This window comes from Dromiciops gliroides, chromosome 1 (genome assembly GCF_019393635.1).
Source record: "Dromiciops gliroides isolate mDroGli1 chromosome 1, mDroGli1.pri, whole genome shotgun sequence".
NCBI classification, from domain to species: domain Eukaryota; kingdom Metazoa; phylum Chordata; class Mammalia; order Microbiotheria; family Microbiotheriidae; genus Dromiciops; species Dromiciops gliroides.
Window position 1 is genome coordinate 264,699,394 of NC_057861.1, and position 20,839 is coordinate 264,720,232.

The 20,839-nt window shown below is 36.7% G+C and overlaps 1 protein-coding gene across 5 annotated transcripts in view; it reads left to right on the forward strand.

Moving 5' to 3' along the window:
* The window catches only part of LYN (LYN proto-oncogene, Src family tyrosine kinase), a 146,486-nt gene that overhangs the window by 89,702 nt on the left and 35,945 nt on the right, over positions 1-20,839 (forward strand). For all 5 annotated transcript variants that reach the window (XM_043977929.1, XM_043977933.1, XM_043977931.1 and 2 more), the window contains exon 9: positions 18,887-19,069. In XM_043977929.1, coding sequence (XP_043833864.1) covers positions 18,887-19,069 — 183 coding nt within the window. The remainder of the gene's footprint in view (positions 1-18,886; positions 19,070-20,839) is intronic.

The window sequence follows — 20,839 nt, forward strand, 5'->3', positions numbered from 1 at the left end:
GCCAATATGATACATGTAAGGTAATACCTCAAAGATGTTTTAATTTGAATTTCTTTAATTATTACTGATTTAGGGCATTTTTCATGTAACTATTGATAGCTTTGATTTCTTCTTCTGAAAACTGCCTATTCATATCCTTTGGGTACTTATTATTTGGAAAATGGATTTTATTTTTATAAATTTGACTTTGTTTTCTATATATAGTTGAGAATTTATTAGAGAAACTTGCTGTAAAATTTTCCACCAGTTTCTTTCTTTTCTTCTAATTTTGGCTAAATTGTTTTTGTTTCTGCAAAAACTTTTAATTTTATGTAATAAAAATTAACTATTTTACTTCCCATGAATTTCTGTATCTCTTGTTTGCAAACTTAGGTCTTTCTGGACTCTAAGTTCTGTCTTGTTCCCATTTTGCATTGATGCCTTTGCGCCTCAAGATTCTCTTCCCTTTCCAAACCTACATGGGTTGCACTTCTTTCTCAATATACTTTCTCCTCCATTTCACTAATAAATGTTACATGGGATTATGTCCCAATATCCAGATTGAATATGTACTTTGGATATTTGCTGAGGGGAAAGAAGAATATGATTATCAGAGGAGAAAACAGTAAATGGAAACTTAAGTACAGTGTATAAAATTATTTTTCTTGATTTTTAAAGGGTCCAAAGACATTCAAGTCAGACTAAAAAGCACGTAAAACTGCATGATTTTGAATGTCAGTTGGGTAGAAGTGCTGCAGAAGCACAAGACAAGCCATCAACATTTAAAACAAGCAGGATCCAAATTCTACCACTTGTGGGACATCTGGCTGTATAGATGTTACTATCAATGCTGTTGTCAAGTGAAGCATCTAGGTCACTTACTAGGGGGAAGGGAGGAGCTGAGGCATAGTATTCTGTGTACAGACTTTTTATCAGTCAGGAGGAACAAGTATCAGTGAGATTGTGGGTGTAAATGCTGAAACAGGAAATCAGTTCTTAGGAAGCTCTACCAGTATGTAAGGCTAGCAGTTTGGGGGGATATGATAAATAGCAGATCTTGTTTTTTCCTCACATTTTCTGTTAGGTTTTTAAGCAAGTCCAAAAATACCACTCTTAATAAACCTTATGATTCTTCTCAGAGATTCTAATTTGCTAGCCTGGCTCTTTCATTCTGAAGTTTATGAATTGTTAAAGTTAATCCTTTACCATCTCATATATATCACGTGTATTTTTTAACCTGTAAAAAGTTCACCTTCCATAGATACTGCCAATGTTAAGGACTAATGATCTGCAACTCAGGTTCCTTGGTGCCTAACAGGCAACAGATTGCCTAACAACAGGCAACCCAATTGTTTTCTTTTTTTTCTTTTTAAATTTTTTTCAATTGTTTTCTTAATATCAGCTGTACCAACCCTTCCCCTATAATTCTTTTTTTAAAAAATTTTAATTTAATTTCATCTTCAATTTTTTCCTGGTTACATATAAAGATATTTTTGAGTTCCAAATTTTTATCCCACCCTGCCTTCCCTGCCCCCTCCCAAGGCCAGCAAGCAATTTGATATAGGTTATACATTACAATCGTGTTAAACCTATTTCCACATTAGTAATGTTGTAAGAGAAGAATTAGAGCAAAAGGAAAAAAGTGAAAGAAAGAATAAACAAGAACAATAACAAAAAAACAACAAAAATGGAAATGATATGCTTCAGTCTGCATTCAGAGTCCATAGTTCTTTTTCTGAATTTGGAAAGCATTTTCCACCATAAGTCTTTTGGCATTGTCTTGGATCATTGTATTGCTGAGAAGAGTTAAGTCTATCACAGTTGATCATCACACAATGTTGTAGATACTGTGTACAATGTTCTCTTGGTTCTGCTCATTTCACTCTGCATCAATTCATGAAAGTCTTTCCAGGTTTTTCTGAAATTCATCTGCTTATCATTTCTTATAGCACAATAGTATTCCATTATATTCATATACCACAAATTGTTTAGCCATTCCCCAATTGATGGGCATTCCCTCAATTTTCAATTCTTTGCTACCACAAAAAGAGCAGCTATAAATATTTTGTATATGTGAGTCCTTTTCCCTTTTTTATGATCTCTTTGGTATATTAGACCTAATAGCGGTATTGCTCAGTCAAAGGGTATAGCCTTTTATAGCCTTTTAGACATGGTTCCAACTTGCTCTCTAGAATGGTTGGATCAGTTCCCAGCTCCACCAACAGTACATTAGTGTTCCATTTTTCTCACATCTTCTCTAACATTTATCATCTTTCTTTGTTGTCATATTAGCCAATTGAATAGGTGTGAGGTAGTCCTGTACAATTCTTTAACTCTTTATATTCAGAGAATCACAGAATGTCAGAGCTATAAGGAACCTTAAAGATCGATGTTGTCCATGTTTCTTAAAAAGAAAGAGAGGAAGAAAGAAACAAAGAAAGAGAGAAAGATAAAGAACCTGAGGCCAAGGTCACATAGCTAATTAATGGAAAAGCTGAGAATTTAATCCAAATATTCTAACAAGCCAATCAGTGTTCCCCCTACTACACACTTATATCAAGTTAATTCTTCTGTGTGTACTTTGAATGTGTGTGATACTTTAGGGATTTTTTTTTTTTAGCATTTTGCATTTTTTTTCCCTAGCTCTACTTCTTGTAAAGATTTTCTAAAAACAGATGCATTGGCCCTCATCTATCTCTTGTCTTCCCCTCTAAGCCTTGGTGATTTATTTATCCAGCAGCTTCAACTATTACCCCATGACATATCACTCCCCAAACTTATCTTCAACCATGATTGATTGGTCATCTCCACCTGGGTGTCATTCCTTTCAGTTATGCCATAGGTTCATAAATTTAGAATTTTAAAGGACTTTAGAAATTGAGTCCCACTTCTCCATTTGTCTCTATTTTACAGAAGAAGACATTGAGGCTCAAAGAGCTTAAGTGACTTTGAACCCAGGTCTCCTGACCTCAAAGCCAGTGTTTTTCCCATTCTATCATGCTAACCCCTCCTCATATCTCCTCCTTAATCCCCTAAACCTTCCTTTCTTACTGATTATCTCTTCTGTTCATTGTACTGCCCTTTATGGCTTCCAATCATGCAAATGGAGAGGCATAAAATAGGACTGAGGTTTCCAGTGTGGGTAATTGGAATCTATAAATTTAAAACCATTAAGAGATAAAAGGTTGATTTTGATCATGTCTCTAAAACTTGGGTCATAGGTCATATGGATCATAGATTTATGGAAGTGGATCTTAGAGATCATATAATTCAACCCCTCATTTTATAAATGAGGATAGTGAGACCCAGAGAAATAAAGTGATTTGCCCAAGGCCATAGATAATAAATAGCAGAGACAGGGTTCTAATCATTGTCCTCTGAATCTAAATGTAACATTACTTCTGCTATACCAAACTGCCTCCTATTTACCTCTTTTCTGTTTTCATTGGTGCCTCCCTACTTTAAATATCTTTAAATAACACAGTGGATAGAGCACCAGCCCTAGATTCAGGAGGACCCAAGTTCAAGTGTGAAATCAGACACCTGACACTTACTAGCTGTGTGACCCTGGGCAAGTTACTTAACCCCCATTGCCCTGCCAAAAAAAATACCTTTTACCTGAACTCTTAGTAGTTTCCCCATTTTCACATTTATCCCACATCTCACTACCCCCAAATTCATCTTCCTAATTTATAGGTCTGGTCCTTTCACCACCTGCTCCCCAAATCTTCAATGGCTACTCCTTGTTGCCTGGCAAATATAGTTAAAACTGAACTTTTATAATATTTCTCTTGTGCACAATCATATTCTATGTTATGTCATAACTATTAGTTTTAAAGTCCTATTCTGATGGGGATGACATTCTTGGTTCTTAAAAACCAAACAGAATTCTGCCAAGCTAAAAAAGTTTCAAAAACAGATCCAGTGTGTCTGAGGACCAGCCTGGCCAAATATGGCTAGTCAGCAAAGCAAAGTTTGATGACCAGGTGATACTTTTTGATCCTGTCCTGTGACCCAAAACAGACACATTTTAAAATGTTTGACAATGGCAGTAGTTTCATAAAAGGCAGAGGGCACTAAGAATCACAAAGCTCTTAGACTGTCTAAGAATATTAATTGGTATTGTCCCTTTTAACCTGACCTTTGTCCAACAACTAATGAACTAACATATTACTAGAGGAACTGAACCTTACTTGTATTGACGTTCTTCCTGTAAATGAAAGAGAAAAATCAGCAAAGTGAAAATTTATTTGTGGTCTCTCCTTGGACAGCTGAATAAAAGAGTTATCAGAGTTGGCTTCATCACATGCTTGAAGTTAAAAAAAACAACGCATTTTCATGGGACTTTTTAAAATCTTACCTTGCAGTAATTAAGATAAAAAAACAGACCACCATGAAATTAATTGAAGCTTATACACCCCCCATCATTTGCAAAGGATAAAGATGTAGACAGGTTCTATGATATGACCTTGATGAGATATGTAAAATTATGTCAATATAAACTTTTATACTCAGTTACTTCATTGTAGAGATAAAAGCAGAGGATAACAGGATGAAGAATGAAAAAGACCGAAACCATGGAGACTTTGTATGTCACATGCTCTTTACTCACATTTTTTTCAAGGATGGTGTCAGAAGCTATATTGGACATGGAGAGCACCAAGTGACATTAAAAATAGAAAACTGACTGCCTTGACAAACAGGAAATGTCTGGACACAAACTAGTGGTTATTTCAGAATCAGTGGTCTGCACCCAGCTTATTATTAACTGGTCAAAACAGAGATCAAATTAAATACTAAGTTGGAAGGAAAAATAAACATAGGCTGAAGAAACTACATGTAATTGCAACATTTCCAATTCAATCCCCAACTCCAAGTGTTACCTGTTTTGAAAAGAGAGTAGATGTAGTAGAAACATTGATCTTTACCTGATACAAAACACTTGCTACAGTGAGGAGATAGAAAAAGCCCCCAAAACCATTACAGCCAGAAAGGACTTAATTCCCCAGCCAATTGAAAAGAGATGACAGCAAAGAGCAACATCGACTTACAGTAAAAGGTTATTTGCAAAGCATTATGGAGGATTACAATCATGAACAGAATCAATTCATAAAACATTAAAAGCATAATAGGCAAAAATGAGAATTCAAAGAACTTGGTGTGAGCTCCAGCAAAGTCAGATCACCTAGCATTTGTAGATCAAACCAGGAGGACCGCAGATGCATAATGGAACTGTTCTTCTAGAATTTCTGGAAAATCTGATAACATTTGTGATATTTGAAGAACCATACTTGTGTTCTAGCTCCTCAGTCCATGTTGTGAGCAAGAGACAATGACACTTGAGAATATGAAGAAGGTCAGAGAAACCCAAACCTCCCTCAGTTGAAATTTATAGTAATGTAAAAGTGGTGAATCTGACCTTCCACAGTTGTGAAAACCAAGTGGATACAGAAGGATGTTATTCGAGCTATGACATGTTTATGTGCATTTGAGATGGACAGTGAGCTGGGCCTAGAATTGGGTAGGAGGAAGGGCTAGGTTTCATAGGGGAAATTTCATGAAACTTTTGATGGTCTCAAGCTGCTCTCTTCCACAAAAAAAAAAAAATCCTTTTTTTTAGCACTCACCAGTGATTCCATATGGCTCTAAATCTTAGGATGCCACAATCTTGGGAGAATCAAAGTTATATTAGCTTCCAAAAACAATGGAAAAATACATAGTTAATGTAAGGCTGTGTATTATATAACTGACAATGACTTGTGAGGAAGAAGTTATAAAGAAGTAAATCAAGCACTTGTAGAATCAGCAAAAATCAGAAGGTGGGGGGCAGCTAGGTGGCGCAGTAGATAGAGCACCGTCCCTGGATTCAGGAGCACCTGAGTTCAAATCCGGCCTCAGACACTTAAGACTTACTAGCTGTGTGACCCTGGGCAAGTCACTTAACCCCAATTGCCTAAAAATCACTAAAAAACAAACAAACAAATAAATAAATAAATGGAAAATCAGAGGGTGGGTAAAAGGGGAGGGGATCATATAATGATAGAGGAAAAGGTGATTCATAGTTATATTACTGTGCTTGAAATCTTTTTTTTTAAATGGGTCTGCCACCATTGTGCTGAATGAGATCCTTCATGGAAGATTCCTGGAAAGATAAAAACTGCACAGTAAGGGAAAGCATAAAAGGGTTGTGGTCTGTGTCAATGGAGGTCTATGCTAATGAGATCATAGCTCCATCTAAGTATTATAAATATTTGTGTGCCTTACTAATTGTGAGCTCACTGAGAACTTAGAGACAGTTAGGTGGTCTAGTGACTATAGCAGTGGACTTAAAGACAGAAATACTTAAGTTCAAATACTGCCTTATTTACTTAGCAGCTCTGTGACTTTGGACAATCACTTAACGTCTCTGTGCTTCAGGGTCTTGATCTGTAAGATAAAGGGTTTGGATTTCATGGTCTCTAAGGTCCTTTCTAGTTAGTTCTAAATATAAAATCCTATGATCTGGGGCTATTTGTTATTCTGAATTTGTCCTAGTGCTTGTTTCTGGGCTTTGCACATAGGAAATCCCCAGTAAATATGTTGATTTTAAAATAATGAACTAGTATTTTTGAAATTCAGAGAATTTTAAATCTATAGACTCAGAACTGGAAGGGAACTTAGAAGCATTCTGGACCAGTGCCTCATTTTACAGTTGAGGAAACTACCCTCAGAGAGGTAAAGTGATTTATTCAAAATTATATGGTGAGAAATGGACAAAGCGTGTATTTGAACCTGGGTTGTCTGGCTCCAAATCTAGTGTCAATTCCTTTATACCACATATATAGTCAACCCTCAACAAATGTGTCAGATATTTTTAAGTGAATTATTTGAAGTTAGTAAAATCATAATTTTAGCAGCAGAAAGAACATTAAAGGTAACCTGGTTAGTCTTAGCATTGTAGATCTAGTTCTGGAAGAGACCAAGAGGCTATCTGGTTGAACCCCTTCGTCTTACAGATAGGGAAACTGAGTCTCAAGAAGGCTTCATGATTTGCCCAAAGATTCACAGGTAGTAAGTAGGCGAGCCAGAATTTAAATCAAGGTCATCTGATTTCAAATCTGTTTCTTCTTTCTCTTAGACACATAAAACATGTACTCTTAAAAACATAAAAACAGAGAGTTGGAAAAAGTCTCAAGAAGTCATCTGTCCAACTCCTGTCTGAATAAGAATCTCTTCTATAGTATCTTTTATATCATCCATTGTCCACCTGAAGACTCTTAGTAATGAGGAACTTTTTATGTCAATTTGGGGGTTTAATCACTTTATGGAAAGACGACATGGTACAGTGGATAGAGAAATAGTATTACAATCATCAAGTCCTGCCCCTGACATATATTGGCTCTATTACCACGGGCAAGGTATTAACTTTGTTTTTACTTAACTTTTCAGTGTTCAGGTAACTCTTTAATATTATCATTTGCATAACAGTTATCAATTTGTTGTGTTGTTCAGTCATGTACAACTCTCTGTGGCCCCATTTAGGGTATTCTTGGCAAAGATACTGGAGTGGTTTGCTATTTCCTTGTCCATCCCCGGGTCACACAGCTAGTAAGTGTCAGAGCCTGGATTTGAACTGAGGTTTTCTTGACTCCAAGTCCCGTACTCTATTCACTGAGCTAGCCCCATAGTTTGCATTAGTAGATGGATTTTCTTAATCTGGTACAATTTATCTGAAGATAACATGGGTCTATGCAAGGAAATTATTTTTATGTATGTGTACAGATATGTGTATGTGTATACACACATATATACACATACATATATAATATATGTCTGAAAAAGGGGGACAATCTTCTAAAATACAGCACTAAAAATGAAACTTAGAAATTATTCCTAACTTACTCTTATGAGTTTGGCCATAATCCAGAAAACTTCTTTGTAAGCAATGAAATAATTTCCATATATACTGAATACATTTAACACAGAAATAGTACCAAATGAAAGTAGCTTGTATAATTTAATGTAAGAAAGAAAAGATGGTTTACTCATGTATTTTTTCTATCTCTCATTTGCAATCAAGGGTTGAGTAATGTGTTTTAAAAAACTCTACCTGAGAGAGATCTGGTTAGCAGGGAAGTTTTTCTTATTTATTATAAGCAAAAGCTGAATCTCTCAAAAAGATTTCCTATTGAGCCAAATGAATAAATACTTTTGTTAAAAATGAGAAAATTATGCATGAAATAGGAGTAGTTTGTTATGGGTTGTAATATTTGCATCTGAAAAGGTAATTAATATATACTAGGAAGTGGCCAGTTCAAGGGAAGGGGGGAGAATAAAGAGGCTGTTTCTCCTCAAGATGTTTCCTCTTGTTTATGAGTTCTTCTTGACATCTAACTGGGGTAAAATGTTTTCCTCTGTGAATTGTTACATTGTGGGGAAAAATATTGTACAGTGAAGCTAAGCACCACATTTCCTCTCACTATTTGGTTTTGAGGCTTCTTTACTGAAGAAAAAGAAATTCTTGTAGGTAAAGTTTCAATTTCAGGGAGGAAGGAAGTTTTGGCACCCTTTCTACATCCTTGTCATGTGAAGAGCTAATGCCTACCCAGATGGGAAATCCTTACTTTTTGAATTATAGAGAGAGGCCACATAGCCCACTAGAGGCTGGCCTCAGAACTGAGAAGACCTGGGTTTATGTCCTGCCTCTAGCATATACTGGTTGTGTGGCTCAGGGCAAGTCTTTTCACCTCACAATGCTCTTGGCAATTGGCTAAAATTCTTATGTTGAAGAGAAGGTGCTGACCTGCCAGGGTAAAGGGGTTTTCCTCAACCCAAAATTTCCATATGTTAATGAAATCACATATATTGTTCCCATCACCCCTTTAAAATTAATCAATTTCCTAAATCAACTGCATGCATAAAAAGAAAAACTTCTATTTTCCATTGTATTTTGTTGTTGTTTAGTCATTTTTTCAGTCATTTCTGACTCTTCTTAACCCTGTTTGGGATCTTGGCAAAGACAGTGAAGTGGTTTGCCATTTCCTTCTCCAGCTCATTTTACAGATAAGGAAGGTGATTTGTCCAGGGTCACACAGTAAGAGTCTGCGGCAAGATTTGAAGTCAGGCTTCCTGACTTCCTGACTTTAGCAAGTATAAATAGGACAACTGGAGATCACCCCAGATGTTTTAAGGTAATTGGGGTTAAGTGACTTGCCCAGGGTCACACACCTAAGTGTCAAATATCTGAGGCTAGATTTGAGCTCAGGTCCTCCTGACTCCAGAGCCAGTACTCTATCCACTGTGCCACCTAGGAAGAGTGGATAGAGCCTTGTCCCTGAAGTTAGGAGAACCTGAGTTCAAATCTCACCTCAGACATTTACTCACTGTGTGACCCTGGCCAAGTCACTTTATCCCAGTTTCCTTAAACATCTGGGGCCATCTTTAGTCATCCTGATATTTATCTCACCACTGGATCCTGATGACTCTGGAGGAGAGAGTGAGGCTGGTGGCTATGCATAGCCCTTCTTCAGTTAAATCCAATTCACTGCAAGTCATGACATCACCTCCTGATGTCATCATGGTCCTCCTTGTGAAAGAAGGACAAACAACAATAACAAATATAAATAAACCATCTTTAAGAAGCACATCCAAACTATAGTTCAGGCTTTTCCTTCTTCCACTATCATCCAGCATCACTCAGCAAGAAATTTTTTTATCATTTCTTGGAAGGATCAAAAAAATATATTTTCCATTTGTGTTGATAGCTGAAAGCCCAGTGATTATTATTTTTGAAGTTGGAGGTCTCTAGTAAATAACCCTGACAAAAGTAAGATCTGATTCTGAGTGCTACATAAATGGGCCCTGTAGATGTGTATATGAAGTCATCCCTTCATATTGAATTATTGTTATTATTTTAATCGTGACAACACCCCTGAGAAATAGGTAATTGATATTAGTGATTTGTACTTGACGTGACTATTTTACTGATTGTTCCTACTATAAGCTTTATTAGTATATTTTAATATCATTAGCAGTTACAGTGTTTCCTCATAACTTTTTTCCTGACCTTTGGAAGCATTATTTTTTCTCTCATCAAACTGAATTGCCTGGTAGCAGCTAGTAACGTGTAGTTTTAGTGTGTGTGTGTGTGTGTGTGTGTGTGTGTGTGTGTGTGTGTCCCAATGGTCTATGTTGCCTTTCAAAAGGAAAAAAATCACATTTTCTAGCTGCTTCTATTTTTTTTAGCTAACTGATCGTGTAACTGGGTCTTTTGGCAACTCTGTGCAAAGCATTTTAAAAGAATTTATAGCTTAATCCCTTCTGGTTTTGAAATATAATACCAAAAGACTCCTTTTTGTAGCTTGCTTTTGTCTCTCTTTTATTATAATTTTGGTGAAGAGAAATTTGTTTCTTAGGGAGAGGACCATATTTTTAGGTTTTATGGGTTTCTTACTGTAATACAAATCTGTTTTATAATCTTATGAGTTATTATTTTGTTTCAGTGGCTGTTTGGGGCAAATGGCCTAGGGCATGTTTTTATTGGCTTTCTATTTTCTGTCTTTCCTATATGTTATGACTTGTGCTGCAGAGTGCAGACATAACTTTTTTGATAGTGGGAAGCCATACTAAATCAAAATAAAAACATAAAAGGAAATCTTCCAATAAAGAAGTCATTTTGACCATTTGCTGACCAGTAGAAAATAGAATCATTATGTGGCAATGCAGACATACCCCCACCTACTAGCATTAATTCTTTCCTTAAAAATAAATCAGGTGGATCTGTGTTATAGAGGGCAGCTTGTTCCATAAAAGTTTTAGGACAAGAGAAGCATTTCCAGCCTACCAGAATTCTTCTCTTCTTCCTCCTATAGTAGATTTAAACATTTTTCCAAGCCTGTTTTTTTTTTAAATAAGCTTTATTAAGACCTGTTTTACAATTACAGTCATTTCTGAATATTCTGCTCACATCCTGGGATTAATTCATCCATTTTAACAAGAAAAACAATTCAGCTAAAATAGGCAGCTCAGTGACTGACTGCTTTTGACAGTCCATGAATTTCTACCTTAGGATTCCCCTACTTTTCTGATAGGAGAGAGGTGTGTCTCATCATCTGTTCTCTTGGACCACTGGAAGTTTTTCATTATTTAGAGTTCAGCTGCCTTTACTGATCTTTTCATTCACATTGCTGTTACTGTCCATGTTGGGGGTTTTTTCTGGTTCAGTCAAGCCCATTTGAAGGGTTTTAAAATGAAAACATTAACATCTATGTAATGCTTAATTGATAGCATTAAAGCTTAAGGTAGATTGCAAAGTAGGTAAAGATTGTCTGGGCACCTTCCTTTCAATTTCAGGATAAAGATGAGTTAAGCATTGCTAGTCAAGAGTGGTGGACTTCACTTAAAGAAAATGAATACTCAAATCCATCTCTCCATGTAGGAAAGTAATGCAATAGTCTCTCCCCGGCACTTGCTTATGATTCTGTCATATTATCTCATTCATCACCAGATACTGGAGCCCCTCTCCTGAATAATACCTAATGTCCCATCATCCCTACAGCACATCCATAGTAAACCCTTAATAATACATGTTAAATTTGTTAACTGAATTACTGTGTTTGAAATTAATAGGATCATAGATTTAGAACTGTAAGGGAAACTAGAGGTCATATAGTCCAATAAATAAAAATATAATTGATGAATGGAATTTATCTCCTTATAGCAATCTTATTCCTCTTTCCCTTCCTTCTCAGAGAAAGAGATATCCTTATTCTTCAGTGAGGCAAATCCTTTTCTACATATGCCTTTTTTAAAAATCAATCTCATTTGCTCCAGGACTTTTGTCTAGGACTCTTTCCCTCTGTCTCATGTATCTTGAACTCTTGTGTCACAAACCTTTTCCAAGATCCCTATTAGCTAAGCTATTAAATAATGAAGGCTTTTGCTTTCCCTCTAACATGTGTGTATTTTAACAGTTAGAATACTATAGTCCTGTTCTCCTAGTCTTAGGTCTCCTATCTGTAAAATTAGGGATTTGGACTAGATCAAGGGTTCCTAAACTGGACCCCTTTGTCATTGATGTGAATATTTTTAAATTCATGAAAGAAAGTACATAGGATTACCAAGAAAACCAGTTATACTGAAATATAGTTATCAACATTTTTTTTAAAAAGAGTCCCTGGACCCTAGGTTAAGAACCCCTGAACCAGATAATCTTTAAGGATCCTTCAAAACATTATTGTTTCTATGATTCTTTCACTCTACCTAATTCTAATAATGGGAATTTGGGATACAGTATCAGGTTAGGGGAGGAACTTATAGGTTCTTAAAATCTACTCTACTTACATATGTGCCTATCAGTGCTCTTGCCATTTAGCCCTTCTTCTTTTCAATTCTCCCTGTTTCTTCCACATTCCCTGTCTTCTCCCTCACTGCAAAATAGGCATCCAGAATGGAGTATTTGCCCAAAAAGAACATAGACATTATGTTGCAGCTAGTTAGTGGAAAAACTGAACATCTAGGTCTTATTTCAGTCTTTATTACATCTTTATTTCAATTCATTATATCTTTATTTCAATGTTTTAAAAATGGATTGGGGGGCAGCTAGGTGGCACAGTGGATTGACCACTGGCCCTGGATTCAGGAGGACCTGAGTTCAAATCCGGCCTCAGACACTTGATACTTACTAGCTGTGTGACCTTGGGCAAGTCACTTAACCCCAATTGCCTCACCCCCCCCAAAAAAATGGATTGGGAGATAGAAGTACTTAGAGAGAAAGGAAGAGAAAGGAACATGAAATGTTACTTGAAGCCAGAGGAGGAGAGGTTATTAGGAAAAACTCTGGGCTATTGCCAGGGTCTCCAGTGTTGGACTTGGGACCAAGACACTTAGATTAGAATCATACCTCAAGGGGGAAGCTAGGTGGCACAGTGGATAGAGCACTGGCCCTGGATTCAGGAGGACCGGAGTTCAACTCTGGCCTCAGACACTTGACCCTTACTAGCTATGTGACCCTGGACAAGTCACTTGACCCTCATTGCCCCACAAACAAAAAAAAGAATCATACTTCAAATATTAAACTGTGACTATGAGCAAGTCATTTAACTTCTCTGAGTCTCAGTTTCCTCATCTGTAAAATGATGTTAATGACATTTGCACTACCTTTGTTGTGAGAAAAAATACTTTGCAAACTTTGAAGCACGACATCTGTATAATTTGTTGTAATTATCACCTCTGAATTCTTCCCCTTTTAAATATATCCTATGCATTGCTGCCAGATGTAAATTCTTCATGCATGGTGCTGATCATTTTACTGATCAAAAACCTGCACTAGCTACCCATTGCCTGTGGAATAACATATAAAGTCCAAAGTCTGGCAAACAATGTCTTCCATTGACTGACTTCATCTTAACTTTCTAGTTCAGTTTTCCCATATATACTCTATACACCTCCCAAATCAGACTATATGCCATTCTTTGAACGTACTCTATCTTGCCCACTTCTGTGCTTATGTGCCCATATCATACAATCATGCCAGTTGTAAATTCTTTTGAGGGTAGAGCCTGTGTCCTTTTTATAATTGTGCATTATCCCCAGCACTTAACACACTTTTGTATATGAAAGGTACTTAAATTTTTTGTTGAATTCTTGATATTTATTTCTGTTCATTGAAATTGTTCATGGTTTAATAGAAATATTGTTTCCTCCATGTCCTCCACACCCTCATCCCACCCACATCAGAAGTGAATCCCCCCACACACACACCTTGAATTCCCCTAGCATTGTTTTGTGTTTTGTTTTTTGTTTGTTTGGGGGGTTTTTTGGCTTCTCTTAATTACTTTTCATATTCTATTTTTATTTTGTTTCTTTGTGTCTATTTCTTATCTCCATTACTAGATTCTTAGAGCCTAGGAGAATGACTGGCACATAGTAGGTGTTTAATAATAAATGGTTTTTGATTAAAAACAATCCTCCCCCAAATATCAGGGATCTTTTCTTTTCATTCTTCAGTGACCTAGTACATTGTCTTACACATAATAGCCAATTAATAAATGTCTTGCAAATAGTATTGGGAATGCCTAATCCTTTTTTTTAAAAAAAAAGCCTTTTAACCATAACTTATATTTCTCTAGCACCTTAAAGTTTGTAAAGTGGTTTATTTAAGCTACCTCATTTAACTCTCTTAATAAGCTCTGCGAGGAGGGGCGGCTAGGTGGCGCAGTGGATAAAGCACCGGCCCTGGATTCAGGAATACCTGAGTTCAAATCTGGGCTCAGACACTTGACACTTACTAGCTGTGTGACCCTGGGCAAGTCACTTAACCCCCATTGCCCCACAAAAAAAAAAAAAAAAAAAAGCTCTGTGAGGTAGATACTTGGGTGAGGAGAATTCAAGTTATTCCTCTGTGGTCACACATCTTAAGTATCAGAGTTTGCATTTAAGCTGGGGCCATCCTAATTCCAATCCTAGAACTAGCAAGATACAATCTCATCCCTCTCCTCCTCTCTGTTGCCAGACACCTTTAAAAAAGGTATCTGCTCTCTTCTCAAATCCTTGCAGATGTCTGTTCTCCAGTCATCCAATGGACACTGCTCTTCAAAGGTTACCATTTTCTTCCTAATTTCAAAATCTAATAGGCTTTTTTTTGGGTCCTCATCTTTAAACTTTCTGAAGTTGGTGAACAGTTTTTGTAGATATTCTCTTCAATTTATTTCAAATACCAACAATTCACTGGTTCTTCTTCCATATCTTTAGTTACTCCTCTGTTTCTTTCACTGGCTTTTCTTCTTCTTCTTCCCAACCCCAATTTCTCTTTCTACATTCTCTCTCTTAGCAATCTCATTTACTGCCATGACTTTAACTATGAGTTCTACATAGATGACTCCTAAATCTATACCCCAGATGGGATCACGAAGAGTCAGACATGACTGAAAAATGGCTGAACAATAACAAAATCTATATCTCCATCTCTGACTTCTCTCTCAGGCTCCAAAGTCACATCTTCAACTGTCTTCATGGCATCTGTATGTGGATATTTTGCTGACACTACAAAAGAAACAGACCCAAAGCTGAACTTCTTATCTCCCTCTCCTCAATTTGCTTCTGTCACTAGTATTATTATTCAGTCAGACCCCTATATTTGAAACCTTGGTGTTATCTTTTACTCTTCTTCTTCTTTTTCTCATATCTAATCAGTTATCAAGCCATGTTAATTTCCATTTCCATAAGCTGAGTCATATCCACCCCATGCTCTCTGTTCCCTCTGCTATCATCCTAATACATGTCTTAGTTATAACCTACCTGAACAAATGCAATGGTATTCCAACAGGTTTTTTCACCTTCATTCTCTTCCTCATTCAAACAATCTTCACATTGCTATCAGACTTTTCTTCTTTATGCACAAATCAGTCAGACTTCTCATAGGCTCATTCTTCTCTCCAAAATCTTTAAATGGTGTCTTATTTTAATTCACTGTAATTCAACTGAGGTCTTCACACATTTATTTCCTAGTGAGTAAAATTCAGATTCTTAGTCAACATACTAGTCATCTTTATCTCCTACTTCTCTTTGTATACTTTATACTTCAGTCAAATTTGATGTCTGCTATCATTAGAAAAGCTTTGTAGTTTTCTTGCCTTTGCTGAGTCTGTTTTACATTCTTTGAATACCTTCTGCAGCACATCCCCAATTACCTTTCTTTTGGTGGGAATGGAATGGGGTGGGGATGGTTGTGTTTACATCAGTCAACAATTATTAAGCACCTACTATGTTCCTATTACCATACTTGATTGGTGATACCCAGACATAAACAAAATAGAGTAGGAACTTCACATTCTATAGGAAATTTCCAGGATAGCATTCTTTGTCCAGTTTAAATCAACAAAGAATTATGATGATGCCTACTAAGTTCCTCTGGGGAAAATTAAACAGGATGTCCCAGATCTCATTGAGGAGGTTCTGTTGTATTCTGGGACTTGATGATATTTGCATAATGTCACTTACTAAATGGAATCTCTGAGGACTTCACCATCTATAGAGAATCTCTCTTCTATTGGACTCTGCTGGAATCCTCCTGTTGGCCAACATAGGTCTTCTTTTATGTCCCTCTTACTCAGAGGGCTTGCAAACAAGTTCATGTCTATGATTGTATCTATCAAAGAATCTTACCACATTCATAGGAGACATCTTGTTGGAAGAGAGCTTTTAAGACTTTATTTTGGGGGGCAGCTAGGTGGCGCAGTAGATAAAGCACCGGCCCTGGATTCAGGAGTACCTGAGTTCAAATGCAGCCTCAGACAGTTGACACTTACTAGCTGTGTGACCCCGGGCAAGTCACTTAACCCCCATTGCCCTGCACACACACAAAAAAAGACTTTTGCTCTACTGAGTCAATTTTTAAATATAATCAGCAAACAATAAATTATTCAATAATTCATTCTCTATAGCTTTGTCAGTCATGTAACTGTGAAGATACAGTATAATACACAATTTTTCCACATATAGAAGTCCTATGACTTTCCTAGTCTATTAGCTAAATAAAGTCAGAAATCTTGCCTTATTTATCTTTGTATCTTTACCAGTGCCTAGTGTAGTATTATACACATTGTAGGTGCTGTGTGACACTGAGTAAATAGTTTAACCTCTCTCAACCTAGGTTTTTTCTTTTTTAAAAAGGGAATAATAGCACTTACCTCAGTGATATTTTGAGGATCAAGTGAGATAATGTATACAAAGTGATTTTAAAACCTCAATATACTCTATAAATATTAGCTATTGTTATTAATAAATACTTGTTGAGTTGAATTAAATTAGTCACCACAGAGAGGCAAGGACTAAGAAATATTAACACCTGTTGGAAGATATATTTTCTATTATTTTCTTTATTTCTGGGGAAATTCTGCTAGCCATTTATAATTGTTGAGTTGATACCTGAGAACCTATGCAGAATAGAATAGAAGGGTTTACTGCCTATCCTTTCAGGGATTAGTTCAATCAGATCAATAACCTTGCTTCTTAGAAGTAATTTTTGGAGCAGCTAGGTGGCGCAGTGGATAAAGCACTGGCCCTGGATTCAGGAAGACCTGAGTTCAAATGTAGCCTCAGACACTTGGCACTTACTAGCTGTATGACCCTGGGCAAGTCACTTAACCCTCATTTCCCTGCAAAAGAAAATTTATTTAAAAAAAAGAAAGAAGTATTTTTTTTTACTTCTGCTGTCTTGGCATTTATGAACTGTTCTTTGGGAATTCTTTGAGAAATAAATTAACCAAGTGACACTATCAAATGTGTTTGAACCAATTTGCAATATATGACAGGTGTTATATAGCCTTGTGGCTATTTCTAAGGTTCCTTCCAGCTCTAAATCCCCTCCTCCTCCATCTGAGATATTAATAGAACAAATGGTTATGAAAGCTGTAGGCAGTGTATGAAAGCAGATTTGGGCTTCTATTTCCCATGTATTGTTTCTGAATCAAATACTATTGATTATGTATCCCATCTGGGTGGTCAGAGTTCACCTCCATCAGTATTGTTCTGGGTCTGCCAAAGTATGGATTTTATTGAGGCTCCCAGGGAAAATAAAAATCTGAGCTACATTTACCTCCCTGAATACTTCTGAAATGTCTTCATAGGGAATTTGAATGTGCAGTCTTCTATGCAGATAATCATCGGCTGCCAAGCAGAAAAAAGCATGAACTGTATGTTGATGGGAAAGGAGGTCATAGGTTCAGGGAGCCTGAGCATGCTCTGTTTATTTTCAGTATGGCAGAAGAGCTATGTTACTGGTATCTAGCCACCAAGACATTCCAAAAGTATTTGGATAAAATTCCAGGAATGTGAGAAAAATGAATGCTTTGGGAAAAAGCCCAGGGCAGCCTTAACCACAGTGACTGTATACTGGAATACAAATCAGCTAAAAAAAAAATACTCCAGAGAGAGGGATGTTAAATAGTTCTTGTGCTAAGAAAGCTTATAATAATGCCTCTCCTTGAAATATCATATAGTATATAACATTTGGAACTATTATACACAGTTTGAAGTTTGTGTAAATGTTGAACGTTGTTACATAAAAAAGAAGCCAAATGAAATAATAAGGAAAATGTGGAAATTATAATTACTCTTTCTAGTTATAATAGATAGCATATAATCCCTAATCATCTCTATCATTAAAAATTTCCAGAGGGGCAGCTAGGTGGGGCAGTGGATAAAGCACTGGCCTTGGATTCAGGAGGACCTGAGTTCAAATCCAGCCTTAGACACTTGACACTTAACTAGCTGTGTGACCCTGGGCAAGTCACTTTAACCCTCATTGCCCTGAAAAAAAATTAATTTTTTTTTAAATTTCCAGAGTATTGAATTATTTGTATAATAAGGCTGTACATGAATATCATTTCCTTTAGGTTATTCTCTCATTTTTTTCAAATTTCAGGCTTAGAAAAGAAAACCAAATACAGCTAATTTGTTCAATGTCAGCAGCTTTTTATTCAGAGTCTTTATATAAAATATAGCAAAAAGAAATCCCAAATAGAATATAGCTAGTTTCAATATTGCATGTATCTGTCGTACTTACCAGATTGGCATGTATAGTGTAGTATAATAGGACACTGTGGTTGTAGTCATAAAGATACTGATCTAAATTTTAGTTCTGTCACTTAGCTGTGTGACCTTGAGGAAATCACTTAACTTTGTCTCTATTTCTTCATTTGTAAAATGGGGGTAATAATATTTCTACCATTTACTTCTTAGGATTTATTGGGAGGTTCAGGAAAGTGCTCTGTAAATTATAAGATGTTATAAGTGTAAGTTATTGTTGGTAAATGTTTTAACCCAGATGTGGTTTATGATGCAGTTCCATAGTTATTTGTGCACTAAGTATAGTCACCAGCACCTTTCTCTCTCACCCTCCCCTCCCCATATGCCTTGTTCTCCTTAGGCTTCTATAACAATACTACCAAAGTGGCTGTGAAAACTCTGAAGCCAGGAACCATGTCTGTGCAAGCATTTCTAGAAGAAGCCAACCTCATGAAAACACTTCAGCACGACAAGTTAGTGAGGCTCTATGCTGTGGTTACCAAAGAGGAGCCCATTTACATCATAACTGAATACATGGCAAAAGGTAAGCATCCACTATTTATCCCAGGAATCATGTTTTAAATAGAGTTAAACAATTCCACCAAAGCCCCATATTGATCCCTCTTCATGACATGGAGGAGACCTCAAGGTCTCAAAGGCTAACTTAGCAATGTACAAACTGCAGATGTTAATTAATAAGCTGAACCAGTTTTGAGGATAAACCCCCGGTGGACTCGGTGTTAATGTCAATGGATCCTCTCCAAACCAAGTAGGTGAGGGAAGCTCATTTTGCTCACCTGGTGATGAATGCTATGGGAACAGATGAAGACCATCCATTCAAACATGAAGTATTGGAACATAAAGAAATCATAAATATTTGGAGAAACTGAAATATCTTATGCTCATTTTCTTATAAGAATCTTTTTGTTGTGTTGGTTCATATTTTCCCCATTCTTTTGAATGTGTGGGGTTCTCTGACTTATTGCCATATTACATTATTGGAAGAAAATGAGTGTCTTAAGAAATAGTCTCTGATGGCAGGAAATAGCAACTATAATACTCTAAAATGTCAATCTTAAAAAAATCATCCATCAAAGTCACATTTTTGTGAATTTTTTTTAATTGGGAAAATATAAAGCAGTCACCCAAGTCTGCTTTTCTTCCTGTGTCTACCCAGGAATGAAATTACTAAGAAATGGTCAAATGGACCAAAACGCAGCTGTAGAAAAAAAGAGAGAGAGAAATATATCAAGATAATTGAGAAGTCCTGGGAATAATGGAGAAATGACTATTTTGTTTCTGCAGAACTGATCAGAAATTTTATCATTCATGTTAGCAGTACTAGAGACTAGTCAACCAAAGTCAGTCTAACTTTAAGAAGTCTGTGCTTAAAAAAAAAAAAGAGCCTTACCCTTGGGATGCAGAATCCTGCTCCTCTCCAAACCAGATTGGTATTAACCTTGAACCTTAATGTAAATGCCTCATAGCAGTAAAGAGAAAGTTTCCCATGATTTTTAAGGACAGATAATTTCTATGTTAGTAGAAATTCGGTTGTTTAATCTAAACCTGGCAGGCAAAACTATAGAGTTGCAGAAATCTTGATTTAGAAATGGATCATAGAGCCCATCTAACCCAACCCCTTCATTTTATAGATGAGGAAATTGAAGGAGTCAAGTGACTTGTCCTACGTCACCCAGTAGAACTTAGCCAAGCCAGAATTAGAACCCAACTCGTCTAGCTTTAGACTCAACACTGTTCACTATACCATGCCACCTCCCTAGTAATAATTAGCATTGTAGTAGCAATAACATCAGTATAGAAAGTGGCAGGGGCAAGGGAAGGAAACACAATGATTTTTGTATTATTTTTATTGGAACATTCAGAAAATGTAATAGCATTTTGCTTTTAGACAAGACTAACTGAGAGACAAAGAAATACCAAAATATAGAAAATCAGAGCGGGGCAGCTAGGTGGTGCAGTGGATAAAGCACTGGCCCTGGATTCAGGAGGACCTGAGTTCAAATACGGCCTCAGACACTTGACATTTACTAGCTGTGTGACCCTGGGCAAGTCACTTAACCCCCATTGCCCCACCCAAAAAAAAGGAAAGAAAGAAAATCAGAGATAGAGGGTCAGACACACAGAGATAGTCCAAGATACAGACCCAGAAAGTCAGAGAGACAGAGACAGAGAGAATATCTCTTTATATATCTATTTACATATCCCATTAAGGCGAGTCACTGGTGCCTTAAAACCAGTGGCTTCTGGCAGGTGGGACTTGGCAGGCAACCCACCTAGGGGAAGGAAACCCTGA